At 40.6% G+C, this 16,975-nt stretch overlaps 2 protein-coding genes across 2 annotated transcripts; one reads left to right on the forward strand and one right to left on the reverse strand.

Annotated features, from left to right (window-relative positions):
- Nucleotides 1-242: 242 nt before the first annotated feature.
- DTX3L (deltex E3 ubiquitin ligase 3L) lies at nt 243-7,718 on the reverse strand. The gene is made up of 5 exons (XM_066190308.1): nt 7,518-7,718; nt 6,835-7,058; nt 3,413-4,948; nt 2,509-2,726; nt 243-1,229 (listed from the first exon to the last, which is right to left on the reverse strand). The coding sequence occupies exons 1-5, from the start codon at nt 7,690-7,692 to the stop codon at nt 1,160-1,162; spliced, it is 2,223 nt and encodes a 740-aa protein (XP_066046405.1). The 5' UTR covers nt 7,693-7,718; the 3' UTR covers nt 243-1,159.
- A 74-nt stretch (nt 7,719-7,792) lies between these two features.
- Nucleotides 7,793-16,964, forward strand: PARP9 (poly(ADP-ribose) polymerase family member 9). Its single transcript, XM_066190309.1, has 10 exons — nt 7,793-7,847; nt 8,231-8,270; nt 8,980-9,815; nt 11,127-11,351; nt 11,432-11,644; nt 12,393-12,453; nt 12,888-13,262; nt 14,080-14,228; nt 14,959-15,124; nt 16,313-16,964. Exons 1-10 carry the CDS (start codon nt 7,833-7,835, stop codon nt 16,681-16,683), a joined length of 2,451 nt encoding a protein of 816 aa, XP_066046406.1. The 5' UTR covers nt 7,793-7,832; the 3' UTR covers nt 16,684-16,964.
- The last annotated feature ends 11 nt before the right edge of the window (nt 16,965-16,975 follow it).

A 16,975-nucleotide genomic window follows, 5' to 3' on the forward strand; every position in this document is an offset into this window, starting at 1 on the left:
AACAGTGCCCACTACTACTAAAACTGAAAGTCAAGGTGGCAAAGTTGTACTGCCTATTCACTATGTGGGAATCTTAAAATAAAAGAAAAATTAATACATATTTAAAATGGGAGGTGGCATGGAGTCCAAACTGCCCTGAAAGGTGGTGTTGCAGGAAAGCTCCTAAGTTTTAAAAAATATACAGCTATATGTATTGCAGAAAGGAGAAAAACTCTGTACAGAAAAATGCAGAAACACATGGCATTTTTATACTTTCTTTATTAGTTGTGCTCAACGGCCTTAGAGAAATCATTTAACTCACTAAAAATGATGTCTGTGTGTGTGACACATCACCACACAGATAATTAACACGTTATTTAGGCACTACAGAGTAGCTTTATGATACAATTTAAACCTATATTGGATGCAATTGAAAGAATACAGTTTTATAGTTGAAAAACTGATTTAAAAGTTGCATATAAGTTTGAGCACAATGGCAGGCACAGAACCAGGAGCCCATTGTCAGATATGACCAGAGACACGGTTACTTCCCATTTAGTCCAACGCAGCTCTCAGCATTCAGCACTTCTGCAGAGCTAAAAATGCAGTAACATCCATGTACCCACTTGTACATGATCCATGGCTAATTTCACATGCAAAACCCAAATCACTAAGGCCATTTCTGGCATGAAAAGAAGCACAAGTCCATAGCCTTATCACAGCTAACACTGTCATAGCTGCATAAAAATTTTCGATTAGATGGGTTGGTTACATGATGCCAGCCATGCAGACAGACAGCATAACTCAAAGCTATGAGAAGCATTTCATCTAATAAAAGCCAGTAGTGGATTTAAGGGTTTTAGGAATTAGTCTGGAGAGTTGTGGGGAAAAATGCAGATCAGATTTGCTGGAAAAGCAAGACATACAAAGTGCAAACAGTACTGATACCACACTCCCAAGAACCAAATTCTGTAAAGGCTACATATATCGGGAAGGAAATGATTTCTGAAAAGAACATACATTGTTTGATGAGAAAAGATTACTTTTCTTAGCTAACTGTGAAATACAAGTGATTTAAGTACGGCAGTTAAACAAAGTAAGTTTCCTCAGAGCTTGAATAGTACATTAATTGCTGTATGTTCAGTCACTACATTTAAGAGTTGAGAGTTGATAGATTTCCTTATTCAATTCCTTTTGCTTTCAATTCTGACCGAACACGCCGCAGATAAGAAGAATCCGGGTAACCAAACCTAGAAGAGAAGAATTGTTTGGGCTATTTCTGCAACGAACCACTTGACAATTCTACAGAACCATCTCATCAAAATCTTTTTAGAAATCTCTTTACAAATTTTATGCAGTTCTTGCCCTAGAGAGAAAACAGACCAATCAATATTGCAAGTCACAGAAGTGATACGGACGGCATAAAGCTACAAACTTAAGGAGCTGCTACCTTTTGTTGTCCAAATTGACACTAAGAACTTGATTTTCAAAGCTGCCTGCGGTCTCACTTCAAAATGTTAGGGTGTTTGGGTATACATCTTTTTAAAAAGAAAATCAGACCTGAAGCATATCCAAGTGAGCTTTCAAATCAGAAGCATAATGGCACCTCTAGACTTAAAGCAGTGCAACACCAGAACTGCGTATGAAGCAAGTGATAAACAAGAGAGAGAATTTGCACACAGTGGAGGATAAAGTAAAACTGATACTTTTTGCTCTTTTAATGATACTAGCCCAGTCACCAGGATCTAGACACAAGCCTTTAGAGCTTGCAGGACATCTCCTGCCCTTTAGGGACTGCAACAAACTTGGAAGGACTGGTTGGACTTGGAAGTCCTTGGAAGGACTCCCTCTTGTCTCTGCTGCAGACAGCTCACACTCAGTACTGGTGATTGCTCCCTTCATTTAAGTGCAGCAAGTCCTCAAGAAATACTGGATAGGGCTGTCATCTACTCAGAAAATCCTCTCAGAGCTTGAATGGCCAAAATGGGGTAAGCTTTTTTATGGATGGGGCTAGCACTGTATCGTGTGCTCTGACCCACTAAGTGCTGCACAACTCATGGTTCCTAGCATCTAGAAGGACATGACCATACCGGTACTACCACCTCACTTCCTGCTGTTAGTTCTGTTAAGTAGAATTTCAATTCATGTTTGACAAAGTCTGAGTGCCATCTTTACTGGGATCATAAGGGGCCAGCACCTCCTGGTGCTGAACAGCAGGTAACATAAGAGGCATAGATCAGGAGTCCAACCTTAGGTGTCATCAAGAGCTTGTTGTCCTGTAAGTTCTAATCAAAGCAGTTACTAAGTGCCTCACAAACTCACTGGTAAACGAGTAGCCTGAGGGGCAGCAGAACACTAAGCTCATCCTTGTTCCAGCTGTCCAAAAGGGGAAGGTTTATGTCTGGATCCATAGGACATTCCACAATCACTCTGTTAGTGACAAAATCTGAAAGCTCTAAATGTGGAAAATATTCAAGGCAGCTTCCTGACACATCTGAGTAACAACAGCACTTCATAAAGACTACTTACTGGGTAGGTCCTCCCCTCATGGAAGTTTTGTGGTGAATATCATTCCATGTGATAACACTTTGTTGACCAGTAGTACGTGACTGCCCCACGGTGAAAATCAACTTTTGATCAAAGGCCTTTCTGAGGAGCTGTAGAATTTCTCGCCCTTCCTCATTGTCAGGTAAATATGCTACTCGGTGAGCTGGCCCATAATACTGCCCTGGGTTTGGATGGCTGCTCTGTTTTGTAGAAAAACAAAACAAAAATGAATTGTATATCATAAATCATTCAGAAGGACATAGCATGACTGATAACTGATTCTGAGTTTTTTTCTCTTTAGATACTTTCTTTCATACAAATTTCATCCACACTTTCTTGTCATCACTCATGCATCCATTGTTATTTCAAAACTTGTTTTTCCCTCTTTTCTCTCCCAAATGCATGGCACTGCACTCGTGACTTTTTAATTTACTCCATTCTCAGTCCTAGTCACGAACTCAAGCACATAACACAAGGAGAATTCTCACCTACAAAGCTCTCATCAAGCCAGCCCACTATTTATTTTTGTCCATTAGTGTCCACAGCAAAGAGAATGCCCCAGAAATGCGCATTATACTTGCAAAACTTTGTTTATAAGATATCACTGTGTAGATTTCAGTTCAGTTATTGCCAATGTACAAATTAAAGACAGGTACCTCTGTCCTGGTGCATATAAAACAGGGGTTGACCCTCTGACCATTTCGTTCCTACTGTATTTACTTTATCGCACCCAAAAACATTGAATTAAACACTTGCAGATTTGTACAAAACAAAGAAATGTCTTGCCTGAACATGCATTAAAATAATGGCAAAATAGTTCATTTTATATTCAATATTGCTTTTGTTGTGGGAAAAATACCTTTAAGAAATATTAAAGTATACTTACAGTTTGAATACCACCATTCATATCATAGTTAATTTGAATAGTGTTACAATTGGGATAACCAGGAAGAGAGAACCTAATTGTTTTAGCTGACATTGTTCCCTCTGGTTGGTTTCCTGTCAGGACTCCACAGACAGTATTACAAACAGGACAAGCTTGTTTATAAGTCATGGCTCTGTCAATGCAAGTTTTGCAAAATGCATGTTTGCACTTTTCTAATGTTTCTTTATTTTCAATTCTGTCCCTGCAAATCGGACACTCATGTTCTTCGTTTTCTTCTGTCTTTGCCTGAGTCTGTCCTTCAGAAGAAAGATTATTCTTTTGCTCAACACTGGACTTCTTAGATGCCCCTGTAGCTTCTTGAGAGCTGAGGTCAGAGGACAGTGCTGCCCTATTTTTAGTTTGTGTTGAGGCTTCAGTCTTAAGAAGGGCCTTCAAGTACTTTTCAGCAGCATAAAGATGGTCTGGTAAACCACTTATGATTATCTTATCTTCCTTCTCCTTAAGTTTTACATTAAAATCTTTCATTTTCTTAGCAGTAAGTAGCAAATTTAAAGTTTTCTTCTGATCTTCTGAAAGCTTCATGCTGATGATTTTCTCTCTTAACATTGCAGAGGCACTCTGAAATGCATTGATGAAACTTTCAGTAGCATGTGATGACATATCAGAAGTTCTGAGTTTGGGGCTGAATATTATGACCTTCTGGCCATATGAATTCTCTTTGATTTCTACCAATGTATCAAATTTGCTATTTATGTTTTCAATTTCTTTGCTTAATGTTGTTTCCAACAATTTAAACACAGAAGCATCAACTTCAATTCCATTTCTGTATTTGTACTGTTCAGATGATATTTTCATATTGTTTTGAACTTTGCTGTTCTCACCTTCCTCTGCTAAAAATTTTAGAGCAGCTAAAATCTCACTCCCTGGACCACGGAGTAGCAACTCATTCCCTTCCTCTTTAGCAAGAAGATTTCTAAACCTTTCATTTAATTTTATTATTGTCTCTTTTAATGTGCGACTGTTTCTCATGGGAACTTTTTCCTGTGTCAGATCTTTTGTAGTTTCCTGAAAAGTTTGGATAAAAAAGTCACTAGCTGCTTGTAATGATGCAGGACTTTTATCAGAAGATATGTATATTAATGTGTTATCCTCGTCATGACCTTTAATTCTTATACATGCCCCAAACCTTTTGCGTAGTTCCTTGATTTCTTCTTTGCGGGTATGACTAAAATACTCATAGAGAGCTGTCACAACTGTAAACTCATCCATTTCTTCACTATTCAGGCCATTTTCATCTTTCAAACCATTCTTACATTCAGAATGTGAAAAATCATGGTTTGGGTCTTTGCCTGCAAGGATATCCTCAAAGTAGTGATAAGCCTTTTCAATATCTGTAAAATCTCCTGTCAATTTCTCAGAGCCATCCATGCCAGGGTTTCCTTCTCTCTTTAGGTTTGGACACATAATGGTGATTTTCTCCCTTTGCTCTTCAGTGAACATACTGGTATTCAAAGTAGCAGATACTGTAAGAAATATCTAAAGAAAAGACAAGAATACATCAGCATTAGTTTTCTCTAAGGTTCTCTGCTTGCTACTTCTGTATTTTTGGCAAGGAGTTCTGACAGTCCCAGTAGTGTCAGATTACTATAAACAAGTTTGCACACAGTATTTCTTCTATGTCATGTACACTACCAGTACAAACAGAGGAGTAACACAATCCGCTTCTAAGTCAGCAGCAAAAATGAAATGTCTTAATGTCACCAGCACTGCAGGAGGAAAGACAGTAACTCTGCTGCTTAGGCTGAGACTGTGACCAGCACTCTCTGCTCCCAACCTCTGACAACAGGGTTAGCATGACTAAAGGCAGGGAACCTCTCTGTCTGAGCTCACTGTGTGTTAGACCCTTTTCCCATCATTACCAGACCCGAAAAGTCCTGCGCACGAAGCAGACAAAGCAAACAGATTTTTTCTTTCCCTCCCTATCATCCTCAAGGTTTCTGGGCACCAGGCTGACCAGTGCCCTCCTTACTGCCTCGAAGGTCTCAGGTACCCTGCCAGCCAGGTGCTGTTGACCCCCACCACAGAGCAGGCAGGTTTAATGGCACTGCCTACAAGATCAACCAGTTACAAATCCTAACTGGCAATTCAGACCACAACTGTGGCTGGACAGTGAAACCCATGGGGCCCCTTGGTGGCCAGGGTGACCCCCACTGCCCTCTGCTTCCTTTGAGGACTGGCTGACCATGACTTCCTTTGACCCATATGCTTTTATGTGTTTTCAAGTCTAGATTGTGATTATTCTATCAATACAGCACCCCAATATTAAGATTTGACATGATTTGCAGAGGGTCCAGGTGACTAGAAACTACAAGCTAAGCTGTGCTACTAAACAGAGTGCTACACTACTTATAAAACTGTCCGACACTGATCCTGCTTGTAAAAATCCTGTGGTATTCTGATCATTAACTCTATGCTACGCTAATGATAAAACCCTGTTTAAAAAGCAAAAAGCTTTAATTCTAACTACATCTTAGTGCCCTCGTTACTCTGCCAAGGATCCCTGAAAGAATCTGTCTATCCCCTTAGAGTCAGGTTACACAGACACAACATGTTTTAACACCACCTGTGAGTTATATTTCATCGCTCTTATTACTATTAGATTTTCTAGTTTTCACTTGTTATCTTTCTTTAAAACTTTCCCAGAGGTCATGCTTTAATAACTCCAAGAGTTAGGGCAGAAAACAGGACCCTGAAAAATAGTAACAAACATGTTCACTGCTCTACTTTACACAGAAAGATGGGGAAATTTGCAGTATAGATGCCAGGTAAACACTATGTTAGTGTGTTTACCTCAAAAGCTACATCTGTGTTGCCATGCAAAACAGGGTAAAACCCTCTGAGCCAAGTATCAGTGTCTTGGTAGAACCACATCCACACCATGTAGCCCTATCCCATGTCCCTAAACACAGCAGATCTTTTCTATGTCACTTTTAGTTCAAAGTGTCTCAAATCATGTTTGAGGTGCTACATCACATCACAGCAGACTTTTTTAATGCTGAAGTAAGGGATGGAGATAATCAGGATTGCCTCAAGGTGCAAACCATGTAGAAAGAGGTGCAAATCTCACACAATTCTTCTACCTTTTGGGAGCAGCTCTTGGTGCATGCTACCCCCTGAAACCTGCCAGAGTGCTGCTTTGGGGAATAGTGGTTGGCACCTGCCAGTCAGGCTGGAAAACATGCTGCCTGTAAACATGTGTAGATTGACCTCTGGTCTGGCACTCCAGTGTCACTCCTGGCCCCCATTTTATTGACTACGACCACGTAACTGACATTTTTTCGCCACAAAATATTGAAGTCCAACATAAAGGACTCATGGAACTACAAGCAGGGCATATTGTGACATTGCTCTTCCTGATGTACCTTTTTGGTAAGGTCTTCCTTTGCTGTGGCCCCGTAGGCACCGTTGTCCCACTGTTCCTGCTGGGGCAGGGAAGGGCTGGCAGCGACGTTGCTGTGGCTGGCAGAGGCCTGTGCTGGAACCCGGCTCTTGCCCGGGTCCCCTTCTCCTGGCAGGATGACTATCTCCAGGGATTTTGCACCCAGTTCCAAGATGTGTTTCTTGCGGGATTCCACGCTCTTCCTATCTGTGGCAATTTCAGAATGACAGAATCACAGTACTGTTATGGCTGGAAGGAACCTCTGGAGATCATCCCTCCCAATCCCAGTGCCAAGGCAGGGTCACCTGGAATGTCTCCAGAGACAGAGACTTCACAACCTTTCTGGGTAGCCTCTTCTACTGCTCTGCCACCCTCTATATAAAGAAATTTTTCCTCACGTTAAGGTGAAACTTCTTGTGTTTTACTTTATGCCCTCTGCTCCTTGTCCTGTCGCTGGCCACCACCGAAAAGTCTGGCACACCTTTGAAATATTTGTAATCATTGATGAGATCCCCTCTAAATTTGGACAGATAAGGCAGACAAGGCTGATAAAGTTACCCGCAAACGTGGCAGCTACCAGCGGCCCTAGAGCCACCCTGCCAGGGGACTGCTTGTGCCTCGGCGGCCATTTCCAGTCCCCTCACAGCCGCGGCGCCCGGCCCGTACCTTGCTCCTTAAAGAAGTCCACCCAGTAAGTGCCGGGCTTGGGGCCCGGGCGCACATTGCACTCGCCGCCCCCCGACCGCTTTCCCGACTGGAAGTACGCCTGGAGTTTGAGGATCGCCTTCTCGCCGGCGGCGGGCGCCGGGCTGAGGCGCACCAGCAGCGGCGCCCCCGCCATGATCCTGTGCTGCCGCCCGCTTTCGCTTTCGCTTCCCGCCCCGCCGCCCGCTTTCGCTTTCGATCCCCGCTCCGCCCGCGGTTCCCCGCCTCGCACTCCGCTTGAGCTCCCAGCGCTGAGGATCCGCCCCGAGCCGGCTCATGGGGACCGTGCAGGTAGAGAGCGGGGCTAGGGGGGCAGCGGGCCCGGAGCGGCGGCTGCCTCAGGGGCTCCGGGTGCGCTGGGAGCTCCCGGCGGGGCTCAGGGGAACTAAACGATCCCGTCCTCTGGCCTGGCGCTCGGGAGTGACTCCTCCTGGCCTCTCGCTCCGGCCAGTTACCGGAGCCAGAGGAAGCTGTGGGTAACATCGCCCACAGAGCTCCCGCAGCTCCGAGCAGCATTTTAAAAACTAGAAAACTTCCTACAGATGTTTGAAAAGCTGGAGCTGCCGGTTTGATTTGCAACCGAATCTCTCCTGCAGGATGGCAGCCCACGTACTTTTGTTGCTTGTAACATTTACTTTCTCTTTTCCTTTTTTTCTCTCTTTTTATTACAATAGAGTTTCGTTTCAGATTTCTTCAGAGGGAAGTCCGCTTTAGGTAAGCCTCTCATTTAGCCATCTGCTTGTATGTAAGTTGAAAACTGCCAGCTAGAGCCAGCAAACGCGAAACGAAAGCCAAAAGCAACCTGAAATACATAATTAATGTGAAATAGACACGGTTATGAGTCAACATTATTATTAATTACTTCAACAGGACTTTCTCTTTTAAAACCAAGAGCTCAGAAGTGTTTTGATGAGTGGCATTTATATTTTTTATGTGCAAAACGTCAGACTTTTTACGAGCAGGTAGCATACCCTGGAGGGAAGTTCGATTAAACTCACACAAATTGATTTAAACTAATTAACAGAACTGCTGCATTATAGTACTGCTGCCATCTGCCAGGACAGGGCTGTATAGCCATAGTAATAATGTAAAAACTGTTCCTTTAATAAAAAGTGGTTTAAAAAGCCTTTCTGAATTCATATAAAGTTCCACACAAAGAAGGAATTTCCTTGTGGGTTTTAAGTGCAGACCAAATGAGAGTCGCAGAATTAAAACTCAGTATAAGATCTCTGTGGCACAGTTAAATGAACCTTCATGGGTTTTCTAAACCTCTGAAAAGGGGAAAGGAAAAATTAGAGTGTGTAAAAAACATTGTTTAGCAATGACAGGGGGATAAAATCGAGAGCTATAAACCATACTCGTAGATAAAAATAATTTTTTTGATAGTAATACCTTCTATTTCACTTTATATTCTTTATCCTAGGGTCAAGCATGGTAATGGATGAGGTCAATTTGATGATCCCCATCAGTAAAGATGCCTATGAAGCCCTTAAGAGAAGAGACAACTGTCTAAATAATCTTGTTTCCAAAAGGTTTGCTTGTACGTTGGCCTTCAGAAAAGCAACAAAAAGCACTGGTGAAGTATACAGGAAAAAAGTAAAGTCAGGCATTGAAATTTGTGTTTATAAGGATGATCTCACAAGACACAAGGTTGATGCTGTGGTCAATGCAGCCAATGAGAACCTTGAACATGGAGGAGGTCTTGCTCTTGCCCTTGTAAAAACTGGAGGGCCAGAAATAAAAGAGCAAAGCAATCGTTATATTCAAATGAATGGAAAAGTCCACGTTGGCAATATAGCAGTGACAGGTGGAGGGAAGCTTCCTTGTAAGGAAATTATTCATGCAGTTGGTCCAAGGTGGAATCCTCATGACAAGGATATATGTTGTTACCTACTTGACACAGCTATTTTGAATGTTCTGCTTTATGTTACTGCTCCAGGAAAAGCTTTAACGTCTGTGGCTATCCCAGCAGTGAGTTCAGGTATCTATGCCTTCCCAGTTGATTTGTGTTCTCAAGTGATTGTAATGGCTGTAAAGAAATTTGTTGAGGCAAGTTCACCAAGCTGTCTCAGAGAAATCCGCCTGGTGAACATTGATGAGTCTACAGTTGCAGAAATAAAGAAGGCCTGTGAAAAGTTTCTGGGTGATACCAGTCCACTTGAAGACACTGTGTCAGCTTCACCAGGCCAGTTTCCAACTCACCTCAAATATGGAAATATTCGCTTGCGCATCACAAAACAATATCCTGAAAATCTGAAGGTAAGTCTGTCCTGTAATTTGTGGAACATGGTGTTGCCTCCAAGTCTTCGCAGGATTTGGAGGCATGAAGTTCAGAACACATTTTGTATCAGTCCACCAAATGGTTTTCTTCTCAGTTTGATGAGAATTTATGATATGGTAATTAAATCATAGTAGCAAGGAATTGTTTTTTGTCTAAATGGTATTGAACTTTAGGATGCTTTCATTTAATTTTGTATGCATGCTGTTATGATAGGAAGCAGCTAAAGATTGAATGATTTAATAGTACATCTCTATGTTAAGGTTTATTTTCTTATTATGTAGGAATTCATATTTTATCATGCACTCCATAGAAGTATCCTCTTACTTTCTGCCTTGCTTTTTTATCTATTATTTATATTCTCATAATTCCATTACTGGAATTATTCAGCAAACACTAAAACAGTAGAAAATAACTTACACAGCTAATGTGCAACTTACCTTTAAATAGGGCATTACTTAAATTAGTATTTTAGCTAGAAAATCTGATGCAAAATATATGACCTCAATCATAGGAATTCGACAGAGCTCTTAGACTGCAAGGTACATCACAGGAATAGCATTTAGTTTTAGGAAATACTATATCTTAAAAAAGAAACCAATTTTTAATTTAAAGAAGTATCATAATTGAAAAGGAAGTTCGATTTTTGGTGTGAAAACAAAGGATTGCAAAGTTGACCTTGCAGAGAATTTTATTAACAAATTCTACAGCACTGAAAGATGCACATGCCCTCAAGACTGTGAGGAAAACATGTTCTTGTTTAGATAATATCCAAAAATTAAGGTTAGAACAATTAGTGCGGTTATCAGCATTCTGTAAACAAGTTATTTGCGTTTCCCATATTTGAAATACAGGGCACCTACTATGGGAATCTGCTTTTTCTACTGGATATTGGAAACAAGCATAGCTTTGCAGTACCCCTACATGTACTGACACCACTGGTTTGGTGATGTGTCCTTGCTGCCCTAAGGCTGGGATGACAGCCATATCCATAGTTCTCTCCTGCTGATTATTGGCATGTGGGTCACTTAGATAATGAGAGTAATAATTCTGTTTAGTACACTCTTGACGACTGGAACAGCTTTGTGCACGCTGTTGGTTTCTGAACTGCCACTGCAAGGTGCACACTTTGATGTATTACAGTGCTGTAGCAGTAAGTACTAGGAAAATTTAAGCAGCTGTGGCAGTCAGGCCTTTGTACAGGAATTGTGCTTTAAAAAAAGCTCTCTATAGTAGCAAAGCTTGCAACTAGTCATTTGAAGTACAATGGAATTTGCACTCTTTCCTTGCAGAATACAGCTATTGTTAACCCCCTGAATGCAAAGGGTCAGCCTTCCTCTGAATCTTCAAGACGACTGCTGGAAAAAGAGGGTCCAGCTTTTCAGAAGGAATTTCAGCTTCATCTTAAACATCCAACATGTTTTAAGGAGCCCGTAGTAACCAAAAGCCGTGAGCTGCACCCTACGTTTGTACTGCATGTGCCATTGCAATACCAGCATCCGGTGCTACTGTGTGAGGTGATGGTTGCTTACTTTGGATTTGAATGCATTTTCATGTTTGGTGATGTGAGGACTGAAAGATTTTGTTTTTCCTGCAGGAATTGAAGGATGTAGTGAAAAAAAGCCTGGGTCACTTTCAGGACCGCTCATCTCCCTCAGTTTCTTTTCCAGTATATTGGTCACCATTGCTGCCTGTTGACATTGTGGCCGAGACCATGATTGAAGCAGTTTTAGCTTTTGCCAGGGCACATCCTACGAAGAATAGAGAAGTGCAGTTTGTCATTTGCCCAGATGACCGGGATGCCTATGAGGTAACAAATTTGTTGTTAACTACACATAAGGGAAACACAAAACTATAAAAATATTTCCACAGATGACTAAAAATGAAGATAGTCTGTTCTGTACCTGCAATGATTGTGAGCAGCAGGTCCCTTTTGGAAACTATTACTCTCATTAACAGATACTCAATCTTTGCAAATACTTCTTTTCACTAAACTAGAAGTCTTCAGCCTGTAGTCTGATAAAAAGGGGAGAGAACTCTAAAATTCTTATGTCTGTCAGTGAATGTGTAAGAAGAGTCTACTATTAACTCATTAAGGAACAAACGTTCCTCCTCAGGAAATATTTTCAGTCAGTTTTGGTTTTTTGTATAGAGCTCCTAAGGCAAAACACTATCAACAGATTATATGAGCTAACATAATAGAAGGATTTCAAGTAGACAGGCCGGAGAATAGTCTGGATTTTAAAACTGAGTAAGGATGCCTCAGCATTAAACTGCAAGTAATGAATTATGTGATTGCATGAGATATGTCTCAACCACAAGGAGTTGGTAAAGGTGCCATTCAGTGTGTAAAGTGTGTTACCTTAGGAGGTGCAGAAGAAAAGGAATGCGTTTGGTATTTTCAGGAATAACATTTTGGGAAAAGCTGACAAATGCCAGTGTTAACAATTTCAGAATCAGGGTGGGGGTGTAAACTGCTTGTCTAACATAGTTTTGAAGAGATTAATTGCATATTTGATAAGAGATTGCAAACTGCTCCTAAACTTTTGTCTTTCAAGGTTGTCCAGAGAAAATTTTATTCAGCAAAATACAAACTGGAAAACAGAAGTGATCCTTTGAGTAAGTAATGAACAGAAGGGGCATTTCCAGTAAATGAGTACTTCCAATTTGAGAATCTGTAATCACATTCCTTTAAAACAGGGAACTTAGTATTTCCATGTATGTCTTGAGGAAAGGAGGAAGAAAAACTCGTGAGCACTTTGTATTTTTACATTTATAGGAATGGAACTGCAGAGTCCCTTTTAAGAATTAAAACCCATTGTCATTGCCTAACTTGTTGGAAGTCGTTTAGTGAAAGGCAGATAAATTCTCCATATGTGTGTGTGTCTCCTGGAAACCTTATCTCCTTGTAGCTAATCTCTTTTTTGAGCATACCAGAAGAGTAGTGTGGTTCTTGCACTGTACAGCTGGGATTACAAGTAGGAATTTGTGTCAGCCCTTGAAAGATCCTCACTCTTCCAATGCACTTGTATTAAAAAAAATACATCTTCCAGGTACAGAGTCAGCCAGTCAGACTGCGAAAGAGACTGCAAGCAATGAACTCATGATTGAACTTAGAGGGAGCACACCCACAGCACTGGGAGCAGCAGAATCATGGCTCCAAAATGTAATGCAAATTCAAGAAGGTCGCCCTGCTGTTATTGAAAACAACTACATTTTTTGCCTTGGTAAAGAGGAGTTTGCAGAACTCTCTCGAGAGAAGCCTTCTAGTGTCTGTGTGACAGAAGAAGTGAGAGATGGACAAGCGAAACTGAAATTTCAGGGCCCTCCTGATGTTTTGATTGATACAGTGCTTGCAACTGAAGAATTACTGCTTCGTGTGCAAGAGAAGACTATAGCTGAACAAGAGAAACTGCTCTACTCAATGTGTATGTAAAGTAAAGAGTGCCTAAACACTGTTTAAGTAAATAAGTGCCTAAACAAAGTCAAGTATGAAGCAATATATATCTCTGTATTGCTGAGTGGACAGATGTACACTCAGTTCACACATACATAGTGAGTATTGCTTTAATTACTGATATCCCTGTACTTTTATCATGTGAGCCCCTAGAAGACCATGTATTAGCTGTAATCACTCACTTGGCAGTATTTTCAGTAGGGCAGTTTATACAGGGGCTAGCCATGATGTATATCCAGCTGTAGTGGAGCTCCCTCCAGGATACCTTCACTTTAAAGCCTGGAGATCTACAAAATTTGCACTTAATTAACACACACCTTTGCTGAGCTCTTGCTGGTTACAGCTGGACCACTGTTGTAGGGCTCAGCAGTGAACAATTGATACAACTAGTGGCATTACAGAAAGCTACTGAGTGATCAATTTTAATTCATGTTTGTATAGTCATTCAATATAGATACCTTTATATGAAAGCTCAGCTGTGGAGAGGTGTAGTGGAGAACATAAATTGCTTTTCTTTGGTTTCTTCTCTCCCTGGTTTCTTTATAATAAATGCAAAAAACCAGAATACACTTACATACATTATATATATATATATACATACACACACACACACAAATATATATATATATATGTACGCTAGTCCCTCTCAATATTAGCCTCTGACATTACTTCAGAGAATACTTAACATATTTTGTTCTTAACTAAACCACCAACTAAAGTAGTGGGTCTGCCCACTTTGCTTCAGACATTATGATATATGAAAATTTTACTCCCTTATTCATATCCAGGCCAACTAGAAGCAAGACAGCTTTCAGAAGGAGACTTTTACAAGACAAGTACCACTGACTACATCCAGATTTCACTGGTAGAATGTAACCTCCAGGAGTTTAAGCACAAACAGAAAGAGTTTGAAAGAGCTGGACTTCGTCTTCTCAGGGTAAAGAGGATATTCATAGAAAAACTGAATCTCAGCTCACATATTTGTACTAACATACTTAATGTAAGCTTAAAAAATTCAGATGAACTATTTCAGTGCATTGCTTTTAAAAATTAAGATCAAATCAACCTCATCCTTAAAACAGATCCAGTCTTTAATCCTAATGAGAAGTATTTTAAACATAACACAAATAATCACTCAAAAAGTGATTAAATTCTGAGAAGTCTTTTAAATTGTACTGTATGTTCTTGTACTTCATGTTTCAAATGCCCCTTTATAAGACTCTAGAGAAATATGAGGTTGGTAGGGTATATTAAGTACAATATTCCAGGACACTAATTCAGTGTCTATTTTCTTTTTGTGAGCTTTACACCAAAAGTTACTACCTGAATATGCCAGTGTTCTGATCTGATTATGTGGTAAAGCTGGAATCATACTTGGGTATCACTGCTTTCCTGAAGAGGGGGTGGACTCAATCTCTTCAGCACAACTCAAGTACTGAAGTACACGAGGAAATATTCCCAGTGATTTAAATGGGAGGCATGGGATAGTGGTGTGGTTCTTTTCTTTGGATCAGTTGCACACTTCAGATGCTTTGTCCAGTATGTGGTCAATGCATATAGGCTAAAGCAAAGGTTCTTGCACTGAAGAACATAGCCTGAATAAAAGCACTTATGAATTTCATAACTGGCCTCTATCTGCTTATGCTATGCTGTTACTTGTGTTACAGATTGAAAAGATACATAATACACTTCTTTCTGCTGCATTCCAACAAATGGCAAAAAATGTAGATGGTAGCTCCAAAATAATTCGCCAATTGTACCAGGATGTTCCTGCCGAGTTCTGTTGCTCAGTTTGCCAGACTGGATTTCACAGGATGTATTCTCCACCAAGAGGTAAGAACTTCCTTTGGCATCTTTAATCAAAATGAACAGTGACTGACTACTAAACTCAGGTTAAAATTAGAAAAAACGGCATTCCTAAACAAGAACTGTTTCTTACTTGTATTTAGATTTGTATGAGCTTACTTTATTATATACAGTAAGGTTTCCCTTCCTGATACTTTGGAGCCAGCAAGGCTCTAGGAAGATAAGCCTGAATTCAAGCCTAGCCCAAACACTGGACAGAATTATTAGCATACACATGATTTCATGTCCAAGTTTTATTTTGTTGCATCACTGTAAAGAAAGTCAGTGTCCTTATGTAGCTGCTGCAGGCATGCATTCAGCAGCTTGGTGCTCTAAAGCATGTTCAAGGGCATCACAGGACACTGAGGCTGGAAGGGGCTCTGAGGGTCATCTGGCCCAGGCCCTTGCTCAGATCAGGTGTGGTCAGAGACAGCAGATAATCTCATTGCTTGGGATGCCATTCAGGGTAAAGTACACTTGGAGGAAAGTTGTGAATCCATGAAATATTGTAGTAGACAGATGTTTCCAGAAAGGGAAAGAATAAGCATGTAGTGCTTCATCCTGCAGTAGGTGAAGCGTGTTATATTTTGCATGTCAACTGCAGAATTTCGAGCAATAAACTGTTCAAAAAGTGGAGATTTGCCTTTCTTTGTCTGTGCAATGTCCATGGCACATTTCCACGCTTTAAAAGCAATAAGATGATGGTCTAATTTCTTGGCACTTTTCCATTTGATACTGTAACAGCAACTTCATGTGACATTTTTCATACAAATCTCAAAGCTTTTTTTTTGTAGTTTGCATTATTAAGATCTTGCTGCCTTTGTTGTTTATCAGAGTCCCTCAAACATGATGACTGAAGTGTGAGTCATATATTTATTTTATATAAACCCTTTAGACCTTGATGATTCAATCACTGGATTAACAGATAAACCTGAAGAGTTATGACTGGAGTGGCAGTTAATTGACAGCCATCAGCAGTCATTGCTTGTGGTTTCAGTGGGAGGTCAGTGCAAGCACCAGAGCCATTCCATGCAAATTAATTTCCAAAAGGATGGCACACATTGAGCAGTCATCACCTGTAACCCTGAATCAAGCAGGAGTCTCTTAGAACTACAATCCTGAAAAAACCAACTGCTAAATGCTTTGTCTCCTGAAACTTTTTCTTTCTCTTTCCAGAACAAAAATATGGAGCTGGCATCTACTTTACAAGCAACCTGAGGCACCTGACCAAGAATAAAGCTACTTGGGAAATGGATTCTAAAATGTACATTTTTGAGGCTGATGTAATAACTGGCTTACACACTACAGGCCGACCATCCTGTATTATGCCACCAGCACTGGAGAGCAATGCCCTTCCATTATATGACAGTTTAGTAGATAGTTTGCACTGTCCTGAGACCTTTGTCATTTTCAATGGGTTTGCAGCCCTTCCACGGTATTTGCTGACTTGTTCCCCAGTGACTGAGAGGTATGTAGCTCCTGGAGGAAACAAGCAGGATCCTCAGTGGGAAAAAAGCAGAAGTGTAGCTATGATGAAGACCCTCTGAGAACAAAATCTAGTGCTTAGATTTAACAGAATGCTCTGCTTAGTAGTGTGCTGTGGTCAGAGTGCATCCTGAAAAGTACTCTGAAATATTCATGAACAAAAGAGTAAGTTAATACCTTAAGGAGATTAGGACAAAATTACCTGTGAATGGAAGCAGAAAGGAAAGCTTCCCAAAATACATAACATTTAACATTAATATTTAACATACCTGGTTGTTTACTTTATTCCTTAAAGTGATCTCAGCTTGTGACTATACACTTGATGTTTGTGTAGACTGTCATTCTTCCACTGCA

The sequence above is a fragment of the Chamaea fasciata genome, unplaced genomic scaffold, assembly GCF_029207755.1.
Source record: "Chamaea fasciata isolate MVZ Bird 193981 ecotype frontalis unplaced genomic scaffold, bChaFas1.0.hap1 SCAF_8, whole genome shotgun sequence".
Taxonomy (NCBI): Eukaryota; Metazoa; Chordata; class Aves; order Passeriformes; family Sylviidae; genus Chamaea; species Chamaea fasciata.

Coding starts and splice junctions, on each gene's coding strand:
- DTX3L (XM_066190308.1), bottom strand. CDS start 7,692: ATGGCGGGGGCGCCGCTGCTGGTGCGCCTCAGCCCGGCGCCCGCCGCC. Junction 7,059..7,517: donor GGACTTCTTTAAGGAGCAAG/GTACGGGCCGGG, acceptor AAATTGCCACAG/ATAGGAAGAGCGTGGAATCC. Junction 4,949..6,834: donor AGGAAGACCTTACCAAAAAG/GTACATCAGGAA, acceptor TCTTTTCTTTAG/ATATTTCTTACAGTATCTGC.
- PARP9 (XM_066190309.1), top strand. Junction 8,271..8,979: donor CAGAGGGAAGTCCGCTTTAG/GTAAGCCTCTCA, acceptor TCTTTATCCTAG/GGTCAAGCATGGTAATGGAT. Junction 13,263..14,079: donor GAAACTGCTCTACTCAATGT/GTATGTAAAGTA, acceptor ATTCATATCCAG/GCCAACTAGAAGCAAGACAG.